The following is a 17,197-nucleotide window of genomic DNA, read 5'->3' on the forward strand; positions in this document are numbered from 1 at the left end:
TTGTAAATTTTCTCCTTTTACTTTCTTCTCATGCAGTGTACCAGGTATCTGGTGTTCTCTCTCCTTGCCAGTGCTTGGTCTGTGTCCTCCTATCTGGCCGGTCTTACCTAAATTAGTTCTCCAGACTCTCTTGCCCTAACATCTCAATCAAGTAGAACTTGATTACCCCACTGTGTATTTACCTTCCTACCAACACTTACTCATTCCCATTTGAGTAAGTGACCCTGCCTTCACCTAGGTGCCACAAGTCACAGATGCCGAGTTATCTTAGATTCCTATTTTCCTGTTCTACCCGTATACCTAATCCATCAGCCATCTATTTTCCAGCGATTCCAAATCTAACCACGTCTTATCACTTCCACTGCTTTCACCTTAGTCTTTGTCACGGGGTAACCTTCTAAGTGGTCTCCCTGTTTGCTCTTCTGTGCCTGCAACACTTTTCCACCCAAAATGTGAAGTGTTTTAGTAAAAATCTAAGTTTGATTATATTATACCTTTATGTAGAATCATCCATGGTGTTCTTCTTAGTCAAAAGAAATTCCAGTGCTTGTTTCAGCATCACGTGTACTGAAATTGAACTGATGCAGAAAGGATTAAATGGCCTCGATGCAAGGATTACACACTCATGAGCTGTTCCATATTTTTTGAAGTCCTCACAGTTGGTACGACCCTTTGCTAGTTAACACCAAGGCAATGATAGAAATCAAGGCAGCATGTGGTATTCAGTATCAAAGCTGTGATTTTCACTACCGAAAAAGAAAAATGAGTTCCAAATTCCGTACAGTGTGTCCTACGTCCTACGCAGTCTGGTCCTTCCTGTCTCTCATGCTCATTTCCTGTGATTCTCTCTGGGAATTACAAAATTTTTTACAAAATTATTTTAATAGCTACATAGCATTTCAATGAAATGATATCTGCTTAACCAAGTCCATGATGATGGACATTGAGTTTGTATAAACAGTACTACAATGAAAATGAATAGCCACTTCTTGGTATTTCCAGATATTTCCTTAGAACCAATGCCTAGAATGAGAATTGTTTGGCCAAAGTAGATCTATGATTTAAAGGCTTTTGATACATATTGTATTGCTCCTCAGGAAGATATTACCACATTTTTACTATACTTTTGCTATTTGTTGTATGAGTGCCTGTTTTTATGAACCCTCGGCAATATTGAGTTCTTTTATTTTGGTGGAATTTCATGGATAGATGAATAATAACATTTCAGTGTGTTAATTTGCATTTTAGGTAAATTGAATATTGAGTAAGTTTAACATGTTTTTATAGGGATTTTAGCCATTATTTTTTGGTGTTTGCAAACTGCTTATTTGTGCCTCTCACTTTCAGGCCAGAAACTCAGCTTTTTGTGGGCAATCCACTTCTTTATCTTTCTGGAAGGAAATTCACTCTGTTGCAGTCTTTTATCCCCCATGGTCAGCCCTTTAATTTCAGCCAGTTCTGTGGTCTGCTCTTCTTCCAAAGGTTCTCCTAAATCTGAGAGGCACAGCGGTGTTCAAAAACACTGGGAAACAGGCTGCCCTGGTCAAGTTGGCCTGAACCGATGCCTTTACCTTGAAGTCTGATGACTCTGCAGGAGGACCTGGCATTGGGTTTCAGGGAAGCTTTGCTCAGGTTGGGAGTTCTGGGATCCAGCCTTGCTTAGGCAAACCACAGAGCATCTCTGCCTGTGGTGTTCTTAACACCCACTCCAAATGCTGCCCCTGAACATTGTGAGGCACTCCCTGTCATGGCTAGCTTACCTCAGTGTTATTTGACATAATTTTCCAATGAGTTTAAGCCTTATACAAAATATTCCAAGTATTATTCAGGCAGTTTCTGCTTTAGGATGCTTAGAAAAAGAGGTCACAAAAGGCCTGGAATTTATAGAAAGGGGGACTGGGAGGACAATTTAGGGAGGGAGAACATAAACTAGTATCAGTAAGCTATTCAGCCACATTCATTTTTGTATCTTATTCGATCATATTTTAAAGCTTTCTAGAAGAAATATTATTCCATCCCTAAAAAAAAAAAATGTCGTGGTCAGATTTTAGGTATCTGATATTTTCATGGGCAAGTATTTTAGTGGTATGAAGATGAAATATTTTGCCACGAAAGTTACTACTGGCCTTATCCTTCTACTTTGCCTCTAATTAAAGTTAGCTCTGGATGATAATATATAATGACTTGAGGGGTATGAAAATTAAATGGTTTGATATAAATCATCTTGGTTTGTAAAAATTACTTGAATTGTTAGGCTTTTCTAAAATGATTTGTTTTTTTGTCTTTTGAGAAGGAAATACCTTTATTTCCTAAAGGCACTTCATACATAAACAAGATGATGTTAAAATAGACTATCAAATAATGCCCTTTCCATTTGTAAGTGGTGGTCTTCACAAATTAATTTTTCAAGAGTGTCTTTTCAGTTGCTTTTCCTTCCTTTGCACTCATTAAACCACAATCCATGTTTAAACAACACATTTACCAAACTATACTTAAGGTTTTGGACCTGTTGTATGGCTGCTTCCCTTTCTTATATGTTGTCCATATAGATAGACACTTGCATGTGAAATGAAGATGTGAATTTCATTGGTTGTGGAAAATGACCACCATCCATAATTGTCAAACATCCTCCAAGAGTAAACACTAAAATGTACAGAAGTGGCCTCTAGATACACAACTGCAGGAGGCTTCTGTACTAAACTTAACAGCAGCCTCTAAATAAGGAGCAGGGACACCGAAGGGAAATTGTCTCGTTTGTTCTTTGTGTTATTCTCATTGGCAGGCCAACCAACACTGAAGACCCAGGTAGTCCCTGGTTACAATATAAATACTTGGTTACAACTTAGACTTGTTCTGAGGAACTGTTTTTATGGTTTTATAGACAATAGTTCACGTTAAGTTTCCAGATGTGAAGTGGAGAAATTAACTACTTTGTTCACAGCTCTGTACTTTACTGAAAGCGTGTGAACATGTGAACTAAATAACGAAGAAGTAACTATAAGCTATTAAGTTATATAAAGACAATAGTGATAGCCTATTTATTTTTTGACTGGTTATATTTACACAATACTTGAATGACTGTTGAAGGACAGGTAAAGTCTTATGGGAGCAATTTAGTTCATAGGACAAGACTAATAAACTAATTACATTCATATATAAATATAAATTTAAAAAATATATATATAATGCAATGCAATCATGCCAAATCTTGATGTTTTCTGGTGTCATTCAGTAAAACAGCAGTTCTGAGCTATGGGATCAAGACACACTTTATGGGGGGTGGTTGATATAATGACTAATTTATTACTAAAAAGTATGTACAAAATCTGTGGTATGGTTTACTTTTTCAACTATAACAATTCAAGCTAAAGCCTAATAGTGTCATTCTCTCTCCCTTTTTAAAAGATTGTATTTATTCATTTGAGAAAGCGAGAGTGAAGGAGAGAGAGAGCAGAGTGGCGTGAGGGGCAGAGGGAGAAGCAGACTCCCCGCTGAGCAGGGAGCCTGATGCAGGGGTCACAACATGAGCCCAAGGCAGACACTTAAGCAAATGAGCCACCCAGGCACCCCCAGTGTAATTCTCTCGTATACTTAGTATTCCTGAGTGCTTTAAGTGGGAGTTAGGAATGTTTGGGGGGAGTGTATGTATTTTTGTATAAAAATATATATGTATAGGGGCTCCTGGGTGGCTCAAGCGACCAAGTGTCTTAATTCTTGATTTTGGCTCAGTTCGTGATCTCAGGGTTGTGGGATCAAGCCTCACGTTGGGCTCTGCGCTGGGCATGGAGCCTGCTTAAGATTCTCTCTTTCCCTCTCCGTCTGTATATTTTGTAGTTGGGAAAAGTGTTAATCAGCCATCAGAAGAGGTGCTGCTTGCCTTGTTACACCCACCTGGGTGGGCACCGGTTTCTGAACAGTGGTGGTAGCATCCAGTTTAATTAGAAAACAAAATAAGCCAAAAGTGACTCCCACACTATGGAACAGGCTATATAAACTTTACTATTTACCTAACATGTGTAGGTTTTGTTGCTTCTAGTCAGAAGAGGGAGGACTTGACAAGGCCTAGTCCTAAGAATGATTTTTCCATGAGTTTAAATAATACTATCTGGTATCTATGTTTTTAATACTCAGTGTAGTGTTACAAGTAATATACTAATGCAAATATAATGTAAGGATATTGATAATCTCAAATCCCTAATCCCTGGATACAGGTGCAGCCCTTGTCCAGGGAAATGTCCATTCTCTCTTCTCATCCTGCTCACTCTCCCCGATCCCACAGCCACTGCTCCCAGATCCCACTGTGCTGTTCACGGTCCAACTGGTTAATTCTCAATATGAGAATGAACATGTGAACTAAATAACTAAGAAGTAACTATAAGCTGTTGAGTTATGTAAAGACAATAGTGATAGCCTATTTATTTTCTGGCTGGTTATATTTACACAATACTTGGATGGTTGTTGAAGGACAGGTAAAGTCTTATGGGAGCAATTTAGCAAATTAAATATCCGCTCTCCAAGCACTTTATATATGAAGGGACTTGGTCTAATATCTTAGAGTTCAGGTTGTATAATTAGCACGGTAGTAAGGACTCTTTTAAAAGTAATCGTATCATCACAATTAAGAGAAAAAGGAAATTACTAGCAGTTGGAGCCATCACAGAAAACTTTATAGAAAATTGAGGCTCCGGTTAAGGCTTGAAGCAAAAAATGCATATGAACAAGTGAAAAAATGAGCAACATTACAGACTGGAAGAAATAATTAAGGGAAGACATAGGAGCTACAGGTAAGGCAGATGAGGAAATTGGCCTGATACAGTTGGGGAATTTATCCAGGAAGATTTGAGCTAGATTGTGGAAGATTTTGAAAATTAAATTGATTATTGAATAGAACGAGTGGAAGCTAGGAGCTATTAGAATATTTCTGAGCAAGGGTATAACCTAAAAACAGTTTCATTTAAGGAATATTAATCTGATGAAATGAGGTTTATTGAGTCAGGACATTTGAAATCAGCTGTCACCCTTTAGATGTGAAATGAGAGGGGCTTTTAGTTAAGGCAGGGGAAAGTGTTAAGAATGAGAAGCATTTTATAGAAAAATTGTGAAACTTAGTTTCTAGGGACACCTGCGTGGCTCAGTCCATCAAGCACCTGCCTTCGGCTCAGGTCATGATCCCAGGGTCCTGGGATCAAGTCCCGCATCGGGCTCCTTGCTCAGTAGGGAGCCTGCTTCTCCCTCTGCCTGCCGCTCCCCCTGCTTGTGTTCTCTCACTCTCTCTCTCAGACAGACAAATACAATTTTTTAAAAAAAATGTTTAGTTGCTATCATGACAGGAAATTTGGAAAATGATTTTTAGATTTTGGTAATTAGAAACCAAATAGTGGCATTGAAGATGGAGGGAAGGATTCTTTTGAAAAGATAGAAGGATAAAATATTAAAGAATGTCAAGAGTTTTATATGACAGATCTGAAGCTAGTTATTTCCATATGATTTGTGATTTTTTTTAGCAGCCCTCCAAAATTGGTATTAATTATATTTACTTTCCCAAACGAGGAAAAAGAGATTCAGATGTGTTCCTAAAGATACTCGAAGTCACTCACACAGTTAAATAAGTAGAGTCAGCAAGATTCAAACACAGGCTTGTTGTCTCTGGGCCAGTTCTTTCAATGAGAATTGGAGAAATTGTTTGCCCACAGTGCTCTGTAACTAATTCCCCCGTTTTTTGGGTTATGTGTTCGTTATGTGCCTCTTGCAACTAGGACTCGAGGCCAAGCATGCTGTGTCGTTCACAGTTCCATCCCCGTTCCTTAGAGCTGTGCAAGGCGAACAGTAGGCCTTCAGTAAATAATTTTTAACCAACAAAATCCAAGGAACAAGCACATAAACAAGTCACAGAGATGGTGGTAGAAACTGAGCCTCCCAACTCACATTTCCCATATTTGTCACAGCTGACCACAGTCCCTTTTACTTGGTTTTCCGAACCACCACACATGTTCAGACATCAGCCAATATACAGAATGAGTAATGGTGCTTGATGCGAGGAGTTTGTACAACCAGTGGCTACTCCATAATGCTTCCTTGTAGAAAATGCTGACAAAATCTAAAAGCACCAAGAAAAACCTGCTGAGAAATGACTTTTTCTTCTCTACTTTAACTGCCATCTTTCCAAAACAATAATAGTTGAAAGGGTAAATTGGATTTAGCATAGTATTAACCTCCCAGTCACCATATTTCTTCCTAAGACCCAGTAATATATGTGTGTGGTTGGTTTATGCATTTGGTTGACTCTTGATTTTATATACTCTTGTGAGGATTTTATTTTCCTCCTCATCATTTGGCACTTGACTAAATAAATGGTGATCAAAGCAGAAAGATAGGTTTTTGCATGATGGTTTGGTACTCCCTTCCTAGAAGGAATGTTCTGGACTTTGATGTGTTTATTTTGCATCTAGGAGATGTTGGGACTCATTGCCTTTAATAACTTGGTCCACTGAGCAACCAGAGACCACTGCCCTTTGAGATCTGGTGCATGTTTTTAACGCTACATACTATTGTTTTGCCAATGGACTACACACAAGCATTTTATAACCCCATTTACTGTGACATTGATAAATGAGCTAGTTTCTTCTCTACCCTGAAAAACTTAAGTGGAAGAAGGTTCACAGACCCTTTGTATCTTTATATATAACATTTGTACAGACTCTTTACAACGATAGTTTTCATTTTGCATCTTATCCTCTGCAAGTTCTTTGTACATCATTTTCTAATGATTTAAAGGCTGACCACATGTTTCTGAGACCGTGTATATAACAAAACGTATTCTTTGACATTCAAAATTCTGCATTCTATTGCATACTGTGTGTGTGTGTGTGATAGTTAGCATTCATTAAAACTTACAATATATCTAGGTACTACAACTACTTTTTATGTTTCTGCCTCAGATAATCTAATTTTATGAAACAGATTTGATATCTTCTTTTTAAAATTAATATACTTTATCTTTAGAGCAGTTTTAGGTTTATAAAAAAGAATTGAGGGGTGCCTGGGTGGCTCAATCAGTTGGGCATCTGACTCTTGATTTTGGCTCGGATTATGATCTCAGGGTCATGGGGTCAGGCTCTTCGAGCGGCGCAGAGTCTGCTTGGGATTCTCTCTCTCTCTCTCTCTCCCTCTGCCCTTTCCCCCACTGTGCTTCCCCCCCCGCCAAATAAATAAATAAAATATTTTTAAAAAATTGAGCTAAAATGTCCCATATACTCCCTTACCCTCCTACCACCCTACACAGTTTCCCTATTATTATCAACCTGCATTAGTGTTGTCTGTGAGTTTTGACAAATATATTATGACACGTATCCACTATTACTGTATCCTAGAGAATAGTTTCACTGCCCTAGAAATTCCCCGTGCTCCACCAATCTTCATTTTTATCATAGAGAACATTACAGCTACGAGATGATATAATTTTCTAAGGGTCACATGGCTGTGCCAGTGGGGAAGCTGTTCTGTCTGCCTAGAATCCATGATATGAACTTACACATTATACTGCCTGATTCACTACAGTTATTTAATTACTTTAATTCTAACTTTGTAAGATTCTTGCTAAGTCTTACTAACTTCATGAAAGTATGGTACGTGTGGGGAGCATTGTGCCTGTGCTTTCCTTTTTTTTCCTCTGGAGTTAAAATGTTATGAGAAGCATGGCAGGCAATTAAAATTTTAATTATTGGGTATTTAGTGAGACTTGTGAGTTCAAGAGAAGTTACTGACTGGTGAAGTATTAGTAAAATGAAAGAAGAAATGAAGATGTCTGTTGTCTGCTGTCTCTTACAGACGGTGGAAGCTATATGTAGGCTGGGTCCTACTGGGGAGAGTAATGGCGAATAAAGGATGTAGCGACAGTGAATTTTTTAAATGAGTGAATGAACAATAGGGAAGGGGTAGATGGAGAAATGAGTCGAAGTTGAATGGTGGGATGTAGAATATTAGGTTAATCACCTACCTCTACCTTTGCAAGATTTATCTCTGTAACAGTGTTTAAAAAATACATCTGAAGAAAGAGAAAAACATTGCTTGAAGTTCCCATGATAGATAGTGTATAAATTAGAAGGAACAAGGAGATAAGATGAGTTCTCTTTACTCTAGCCCATGACTTCTGGACACGTCCACCACCCAGTGCCTCGCTGCCACTCAGACAACATAGCTCTTCTTTCCAGCCTTGTAGGGCAAGACAGACTTGCCCCAGGAAGGTTCTTCTTGGGGCTCTTCTCCTACCTCAAGCCACCCCTTTGTGTTACTCTGTAGGCAATTTTAGTTCAGAAGCTATAACACAGTAAAGAACATAGTTTTAGGATCTGGCAGGACTCATGTTCTTTCATGAAAAGTCGGTTGCCTACAAGCCTTTTCCCCTACTTTTTGCTTATTTTCTTCTGGGGATGATGGTAATGTTTACTTAAAATTAAAACTGTAGCTAGGAAGAAGCGGTAACTTTAGATTAAATCCTGGTTTAGGAGTATTTTAGTCCCTAATGGCATCAGCAAAGATAAGCAGTCGTTGCGTTTGGTATTCAACAGACTGTGACCTAGTGTCTTCATATGTAAAGTGGGAGCCATTAGGACAAAATCATCTTAAAAGCCAAAATGCTCCAAATTCTTGACAAGGAAGAAGAAATGAAGAGGAAACAAATGGAAGGGAGAAAACAAAATAGAAAATGAAAATGGTGTTTTCCACCATTCCTTAAAACTATCTCATCCTTTTGGTTTTCGTGAAACCCTTTTTTCCCTTTTTTTTCTCTTGCCTTCCTGGCCTCTTCTCCGATCTCTCTGATGAACTCACTCTCACTGTCTTTTCTTCTAATCTTGGTGTTTCCCAGGATTCTGACTTCAGTCTTGTCTCTCAGCATACTCTCCTTGGTCATCCTTGTTTAGACAAAAACAAAACACTTTTTTGTGTGTGTGATGATTGCTAAGTAGACATCAGTCTACTTACTTCATTTGGGCCCAGGAGGTAAAGAATCCTTCATGATCTACTGCTGAATCATCCATTTTCTCTGTTTTTCAAGGGTCGTAAGAGTGAGGCTGAAAAGTTCTTCTTGAAGGCTATTGAGCTGGATCCCACCAAAGGAAACTGTTACATGCATTATGGTGAGTGGTTGATAGTTTTTTCCACGTCCCCCACATTTATTGTTAATGTTGCTATGAGATTTAGGATTTGCTGGCAAAGAGCATTTTGAGAGGGCATGGACTTCATTGTTGCAGTTTTCGCCCCATTCAAAGCAGCCATGTTATCGAGGGCTATGCATTATAGTTTCCATTAGTAATTTTCATAGGACTTCAGTGGGGAGAGCCATTTTCACGGTTGTTTCTTTCAAGTCCAATGTGAGATGTAAATAAGGTCTCATCAGGAAAGCATCCTGCTCCTTGCCTGATGCCTGGTATGGAACCAGAATATTTGCTCTCTTGTATTTGTAAATGATAATATATTGTTCATTGACCATATAATTTTGAAGGTTTGGAGGTTTACATTTTGACTACAGAATCTTGCTTTCTGGAAAACAGAAATGTCCCCAGGCCCCTAGATACCTGAGATTGGGGTCAAGGATAAACCATAAATTGTGTAAAAGATGTATTTCTCATTCAGGTTAGCCTTGGCCTTAATCAGTCCAGAATGAACTTACATAACAACTCTGTGTCACACTCTACTCTATCATTAGTAATGAGTCATATGTTAAGTGAGGTGAAGTATATAGCTGGTTTGGTGTTGGGTAAGATGTACTTATTTCTATCAGATTTGTAGTTGGCATGGCTTTCAAGGAACCAAAAAGCATTTAATTTTCCTGATCCTCTGGGGGCCGGGGGGGGAATGATGTTTTGACCACTCTTGGCTTTGATGTGTTATTATCACATAGTAAACTGAAAGATGGATGGTGGTTAAATCTTGAAGAAATAAAACTAATATCCTTTTTTATTTTATTTATTTTAATTTTTTTTATTAATATGTTATGTTAATCACCATACATTACATCATTAGTTTTTGATGTAGTGTTCCATGGTTCACTGTTTGTGCATAACACCCAGTGCTCCATGCAGAACGTGCCCTCTTTAATACCCATCACCAGGCTAACCCATCCCCCCACCCCCCTCCCCTCTAGAACCCTCAGTTTGTTTTTCAGAGTCCACTAATATCCTTCTTAAAGTTAAGTCTTTCTTCCATTTTACAACTGGTAAAACAAAATTCAGTGACAGGCTGTGAGTGTGAAAAAAATGGAAAAAGTAAAATGGAGGATACACTTTACCAACCACAAGTCCATTTGTTTATTTACATTTTGCATATATGTTTATAAATCTCGGGTCGTAATGCTTTATCTTTCCAGCATAACGCAGCCTATAATTTCACACTGGCTATTGCATAACTAGTCCGGATTTTGTTTCACAATGCAGTGTTATTGCCTGTTAAGTTGGCAGTCAACTAATTTAAGTTTGCTGCAGAATTTATTTTATTTTTACAGGGTTTCTCATATGAAATATTTTAAATTAGATTTTCTCATGCATACTATTTTGGGCACCCCTACTGTGCATTAAAGTAGGTCCATGATTATTTTCCCTGAGTGCTAAAGAACCTCTTCTTCTTATTGCATCTTTTGAAGTAGAATTTTTTTTCCCTGTTTGCCTTCTACATTTCCTTTACCTCAAACTAATTTTACTTAATACATCTTCTAATATTGTTCCCATAATTTTATGATATGCTTTAGGTTTTTCACAGTTGATTCCTTTACATTTCATTGTTGCTTCATTTGAATTGCGATGGGAGAAAAAGCACCGTTGTGTTCATTTTAAGAGTTTGTCTCATTATTCTGACTTGTCTGTCTTTACCCATTTCTATTGTTTTATTTATTATTTTTTTATATGACATTATCCTCCCGATTTTTTTTTTTCCAGTGTTGGTGGTAGAGAGAAATTTTTGGGTTTAGTTTTATCAGAAAGTACAACAAATCCTTTACTGTATAGGTTATTTGATAATAGTGATAATACACATTCTGTAACTGTATGTGTAAAAACAGTTTCTTCTTAGCACTCCTGGATTATTTTAAAGTTTTTAGCACACAGACACTATGAAAAGTACATGTATTTTCAGTGGGAGGAATGACTACATAATTCCCTATAATTTTATGAAATAGTTTCAATACTTTTTCTCGTTCTGGAATGGGAAATAAAAAAGACTCAAGATGAAGCATCAAGAAGTAGTAGGTAAGACAAAATAATCTACAAATGGACAGGAAGCCCATGACTGAGTGCTTGATATTCCTGTCTGACTGTGCTCATGTTATAAAAAATGTACCTTTAATTTGGGGGAAATCTACTTCCAATAACTGAATTTTAGAACTGGAAAGTTCTTTTAAATGGTCTGATATAATCCTGTTTGTACTTATAAACAAATAAGTACAAGTACAAGTACAAATAAGTTGACTGAAGCCTAGAGAAATGAAATTGGCTTCTCCAAGTTAGCTCTGTCAAATAAATAAATAAAATCTTAAAAAAAAAACAAAAGTAACTAACCTTTGGGTCCCTTGAGAACTGCCATTGACTTTTCTTCTCTAATGTATGTTCCATCTCCCCATCCACAACATGGGGAGATAACCAAGCAGATATGCAGGTAGGTAAGTAGGTAGATACTTTTGATTAGTACGTGCTTCTATGCAGTTTTAGAATGTCAAATGCGTATAATCATAATTCAGCTTCAAAAAGTTTAGGGAAGGATTTTTATTTCATTTTAATGTGTATACAGTGTGTCTGATGGTGCAAGGTACTGTTCTGTTTTCAGAAAGTGAGTAGTGCTATGTACGGAATAAATAGGGCGATGCCATTTTAAAAAGGTGATGTGGTGGGAAGTGGGGTGCTTCTTGACAGCAAGTAGCAAGGAGAACATTTATAAAGAGGTGATATTTGAAATCTGTAAGTGTGAACCAGCTATTTGAAGAGCCAGGTAAGAGTATTTCAGATAGAAAAGACAAAGTTCAGAGGCCGAAGGCAAGAGCAAGCTTGTGATCACAGCAGAGAAAGAAGGCAAATGTGACTGGATTATATTGAACGAGATGGGAAAGTGGGAGGAGATGAGACTGGAGAGAAAGCAGAGCAGAGCCCGTGGGGTTTTATCGACCAAGCTAAGGAGTTTGCATTTTCTTCCTAGGGCAAAGGAAGGGACCGTGTGGAGAAGACAGGATTAGGGAAAGGTCTAGGGGAACTCATGCTATGTTTTAGTCAAGAGAAGATAATTTAGACTTAGTTGTGGGAATGTAAATTTTTATATTGAAAGTATATACTTACCTTCTTTAGAAAATTCTAAGATAAGTGAGAATGGAGAGACCTGATTTCCATTTTTGTACCATCAATATCTAGCATATCGTCCTACTCATGGTAATGTGCAGTAAATGTTGGTTGAGCTCAGTTAGAGATGTTCTCCATTTTAGAATTGAATGTAAGTTCCAAAATAGACTAAAAGGTTGTTCCATTAGCATTTTTACTACTTCTTGTCCAAGAAGATACATAATATGATTCCTATCAGTTCTCTGTCATCTTACTAGTTATGGATATTCTTAGGATATTTATACCCACAATTGAATGAATAATAATACTTCCTCAGCTTAAAAACAAATGTTTAAGTAAAATATTCATGTTGTTTTGTGTCTTTTTTTTCCCAATACTTTTGCAAGTGCCCATGAAAATGCCAGCGTGGGTGAGTTTTGTTCTATTGGAAATTCACTCTCCTGGGTGTTGATGTGCTTTTGATTTGCTTGTTAATAATACACAAGACTTCGAAAATACCATCCATTTGGGACTAGACAGAGGGAAGTATAAAATCTATATTGACTACAATGACTATTAGAAGGCAGTGTTTAAAAGCACTCTCAGTTGGGACGTCTGGGTGGCTCAGTCGGTTAAGCATCTGCCTTCAGCCCCGGTCATGATCCCAGGGTCCTGGGATCGAGTCCCGCATAGGACTCCCAGCTCAGCAGGAAGCCTGCTTCTCTCTCTGCTGTTCTCCCTGCTCGTACGCTCCCGCACGCAAGCTTTCTCTCTCTCTGACAAATAAATAAAATCTTTTTTTAAAAAAAGTACTCTCAGTTACTTGTATTTTTAATCCACTAGTTTTTTTTTGTTTTTGTTTTTTGAGGAAGGGACGTGTGGAAGATTGTCTTTTTTTCTTCAGGTTGGCTTGCAACAAAGAAAGCTAAATAGAACTGGTTCAGTTAGTTTGTTAAAATGTAGGGCTTTCTGGTACCTATATTCTCTGGGATTAAGATTCCTTATCTATAAAGTGTGAAAGAGTTGATGTGGACTTTCAAAATGTTTTTGTATATTAAGATTTCATGTTGTTGCTAATATATACTCAGTTTCTCACTGATCTTGCATCAAAAATTTTAAAGAATTTGTAGTAAACAGGTTTCAGACTATGGTATCAGTAATATTATAATGTTACATTCATATGTCCTCAAGCTTCCAGTGTATCTCATGTCCGTATGAAACAAGTCATGTGAAGTCTTTATGGAATTTACTCTATAAATGTTGATGATGAGAATTTGGTGCCTTGTTGTGTCATGTGGGCCTGTAATTCAAGGGATTCTCCATGGTTTTCCCAATGGCTCCAGTGGAAAGCTTCTGCCAAAAGAATAAAAGTCAAGACAGGAAGTCTCTCTCTCTCTTTTTTTTTAAGAATTAGTGGGAAAACCAATCTTTTTTTTAAAGATTTTGTTTATTTATTTGACAGAGAGAGAGCAAGAATAGGAGCACAGGCAGGGGGAGTGGGAAAGGGAGAAGCAGGCTTCTCGTGGAGCAGGGAGCCCAATGTGGGGCTCGATCCCAGGACCCTGGGATCGTGACCCGAGCCGAAGGCAGACGCTTAATGACTGAGCCACCCAGGCTCCCCAGTAGGAAAACCATTTTGTCAGAGTATATTATAATTTTTTCCTTATGTGCATAGTAGTAAATTTTATGTAAATTGAAACAACTTAAGTCAATATGCATTTGTTAGGAGACACGTACTATGTATAAATCTGGGCAGATGGGAATTCATTAGTTATTAAGGACAAAAGCATAAAAAGTGAAAAGGAAGCAGATTGTGATAAATGCTTTTGAGAAGTACACTTTTATGTAGACCTTGGATGGTTTCTTCTTTTCCTATCAACCTCTAACTGTAGGTTTTTAAGAGTTACGCCTTTAGCCTCATTTTCTTTATTACAGTTACACTCTCTGGGTGAAGTTGTTCATTCCAGAGGTTCAGCTGTATAGTGATGAGTCCTGAACTTCTTTGTCCCACTCAGTATTTATCAAGCTAGTTGTAGGGAGACAACAGGGAACAAGACAGGCTGTAGTTCAGCTTCCAAACTGGTGAGGGAGGCACATGTTGTAAAAATGATCATTTAATTTTAGTTACAGTTGATTTTATAAAGGAGTATAATGAAGGGGCCTTGATTTGGGGGGCTGGGGTGCAGGAGAACTATGCCTGATGAACTTACACATAAATTATATTTGAGTAAATAGTAGTTCACCAGAAAAAATTATAGATATGAGGGGATACATTGGAGAACAATAAAGCAGAGAAAGTGCTTGATGCAGAAGGCACAGCATATGTCTGGAGGAGAGTTCAAGGGCAGAACTAGGACCATAGCTAGAAACGCTGAAAAGATATATTCTGGTTCCATAGGAGGAACATAATAATTTATGAGAACTGCCAGCTTATGAAATGAATGCCCATTGAAGATTTTTCAGCTGTGGGTTTATAAGGATGCTAGAAAGAATTCAAGCACCGGGAGTGGAAGAGGACTGATCCAGACAACCATGAAATCATTTCTAATGTAAAGGAGCAGTCATTTTGTCCTTCTTCCTCTTGAGCCCATGGAGAAGTGTAGACTTTTTAAAATTGTAATTATCTGGATTATTATCTGGCTCTACTTACCAATTTTACAAATCTGAAAATGTGTTACTACATTTATCCTGATCTTTCTCGATCACTATGTAACTCCTCTGAGGTAGGAATAGAGCTCAACTCCATTTGACTGAAATAATGGAAGTTCAGAATTTCCAAGTGATTCTCTGGATCAGAAATTTTCAACATACATAGTGGGAAAAGAACTTGAAAAGTCCAGGTCTTTCGACTTCTAAGTCCAGGACTTCCTATTATTAATATTATAGTCTGTATGCAGGATGCTCTTAAATTTCATTTTAAAAAGTAGGTCTTGGGGTGCCTGGGTGGCACAGGCAGTTAAGCATCGAACTCTTGATTTCAGCTCAGGTCCTGTTCTCAAGGGCCGTGAGATCAAGCCCTGCATCAGGCCCCACACTCAGCAGAGTCTGCTTGAGATTCTTTCTCCCTCTCCCTCTGCCCCTCCCGCTCATGCTCTCTCTCAAATAAATAGTAAAATAACTCTTAAAAAAAAAAAATAAAGTAGGTCCGGGTAGAAATTGTTAAAATGTTATATTCGATATTTCGTCAGTGAACACTGAAAGGGGAAGTTAAAAACATGTGATAGGTCAAATTGGTAAGAGGTCTGTAGTTATTTTTTTATTATCATAGTGAAAGCTAGTCAGAAGATGGCAATGAACTGGGGTTGATTGTGTTGTAACATTTTATTTTAATCACTTCATAAACTCCAAGAGTAATTAAAAAATTAAATAATGAACTAAATAATGGTATTTCCTTGATTTAAAATGAAAATACATTTTTGGGTTTTGCAAAATTTCATTGAGATACAATTATGTTTAATGCTTAAGACCAAAATATTTTATTAAAATATCAGTATTTGTGTCCCTTTATTGCTTCAAAGACAGCACAGTTGACAGATGTATAATTAGAACATGATATTTCTTTTCTTTTTTTTCTTAAGATTTTATTTATTAATTTGACAGAGAGAGACACAGCGAGAGAGGAAACACAAGCAGGGGGAGTGGGAGAGGGAGAAGCTTCCTGCCAACCAGGGAGCCCGATGCGGGGCTCGATCCCAGGACCCTGGAATCCTGACCTGAGCCGAAGGCAGACACTTAACTGACTGAGCCACCCGGGCACCCCGAGAACATGCTGTTTCTAAATGTCATTCCAAACTGTTTCATTTCTTACCTATGATTTTTTATTTTATTTTATTTTTTTTTAAGATTTTATTTATTTATTTGACAGAGAGAGACACAGCGAGAGGGAACACAAACAGGGGGAGTGGGAGAGGGAGAAGCAGGCTTCCCGCAGAGCAGGGAGCCCGATGTGGGGCTCGATCCCAGGACCCTGGGATCATGACCTGAGCCAAAGGCAGACGCTTAACGACTGAGCCGCCCAGGTGCCCCATGATTTTTTATTTTTAAATTTGCCGTTATTACAATGTGTCTAATAGGTTAATATTGAATCTTTTTAATCTTAACACCTGTGTATATTTTATGTAAGATATTTTTGCAAGCCTTTTAGAATTAAAACTTTATTGTGACTAGAAAGGGAAAACCAGGAAAGAGATTCTTTAAGCTTGTAAGCAAAGAATAAAGGAAAAATTAAAGGATTAATGTATTTCCAAAAGAAATACAGTTAAAAGACAAACAGTTAAGTGATAGGAAATAATTTCCATTAAATCACAAGATAAAACATGTCTACTTAAGACATGAGAAGTTGTAAAACTACAAGGAAAACAGAATATAAAGACCAAGGGATATGAACAAATAATTCCGCAAAGAGGAAGTATAACAGATTTTAAAAGATAGGTAAATATAGAATTTCATTAGAAATAAAGAAATTCACTTTCAAATAAAAACATATGCCCTTAAGTTACTCTAGCATTTATTCTCAGTAATTCTCATGAAAATATATGTTAAGAAAATATTTTTTCTATGTTTAAGATTATCAACAAAAGGTAGTAATTGGAGCACAGGTCAAAAATGGAAAAGCATCTAAATGCTTGAAAAAGGGAAATGATTAAATAATTTAGTGTTATTTCCATTTGATGAAATATTTAACATCCTAATAAGAGAGACAACTGCCTATGTTATTGTACAGGAAGAGTGATTAAATTTTACAAAATAACTACATCATTAGAAATGCAAAGCAAGGGCGCCTTGGTGGCTCAGTCAGTTAAGCATCCAACTCTTGATTTTCAGGTTATGATCTCAGGGTTGTGAGATCAAGCCCCATGTCAGTCAGTCAGTTAAGCATCCAACTCTTGATTTTCAGGTTA

General features: G+C 37.5%; 1 protein-coding gene across 1 annotated transcript in view; it reads left to right on the plus strand.

Moving 5' to 3' along the window:
- The window catches only part of TMTC2 (transmembrane O-mannosyltransferase targeting cadherins 2), a 390,535-nt gene that overhangs the window by 296,195 nt on the left and 77,143 nt on the right, over nt 1-17,197 (plus strand). Inside the window, exon 9 of the mRNA XM_028105476.2 lies at nt 9,056-9,137. Coding sequence (XP_027961277.2) covers nt 9,056-9,137 — 82 coding nt within the window. The remainder of the gene's footprint in view (nt 1-9,055; nt 9,138-17,197) is intronic.

This window comes from Eumetopias jubatus, unplaced genomic scaffold (genome assembly GCF_037043125.1).
Source record: "Eumetopias jubatus isolate StellerSeaLion01/CBP00866 unplaced genomic scaffold, mEumJub1_p1.0 scaffold_8, whole genome shotgun sequence".
In the NCBI taxonomy this organism is placed as follows: Eukaryota; Metazoa; Chordata; class Mammalia; order Carnivora; family Otariidae; genus Eumetopias; species Eumetopias jubatus.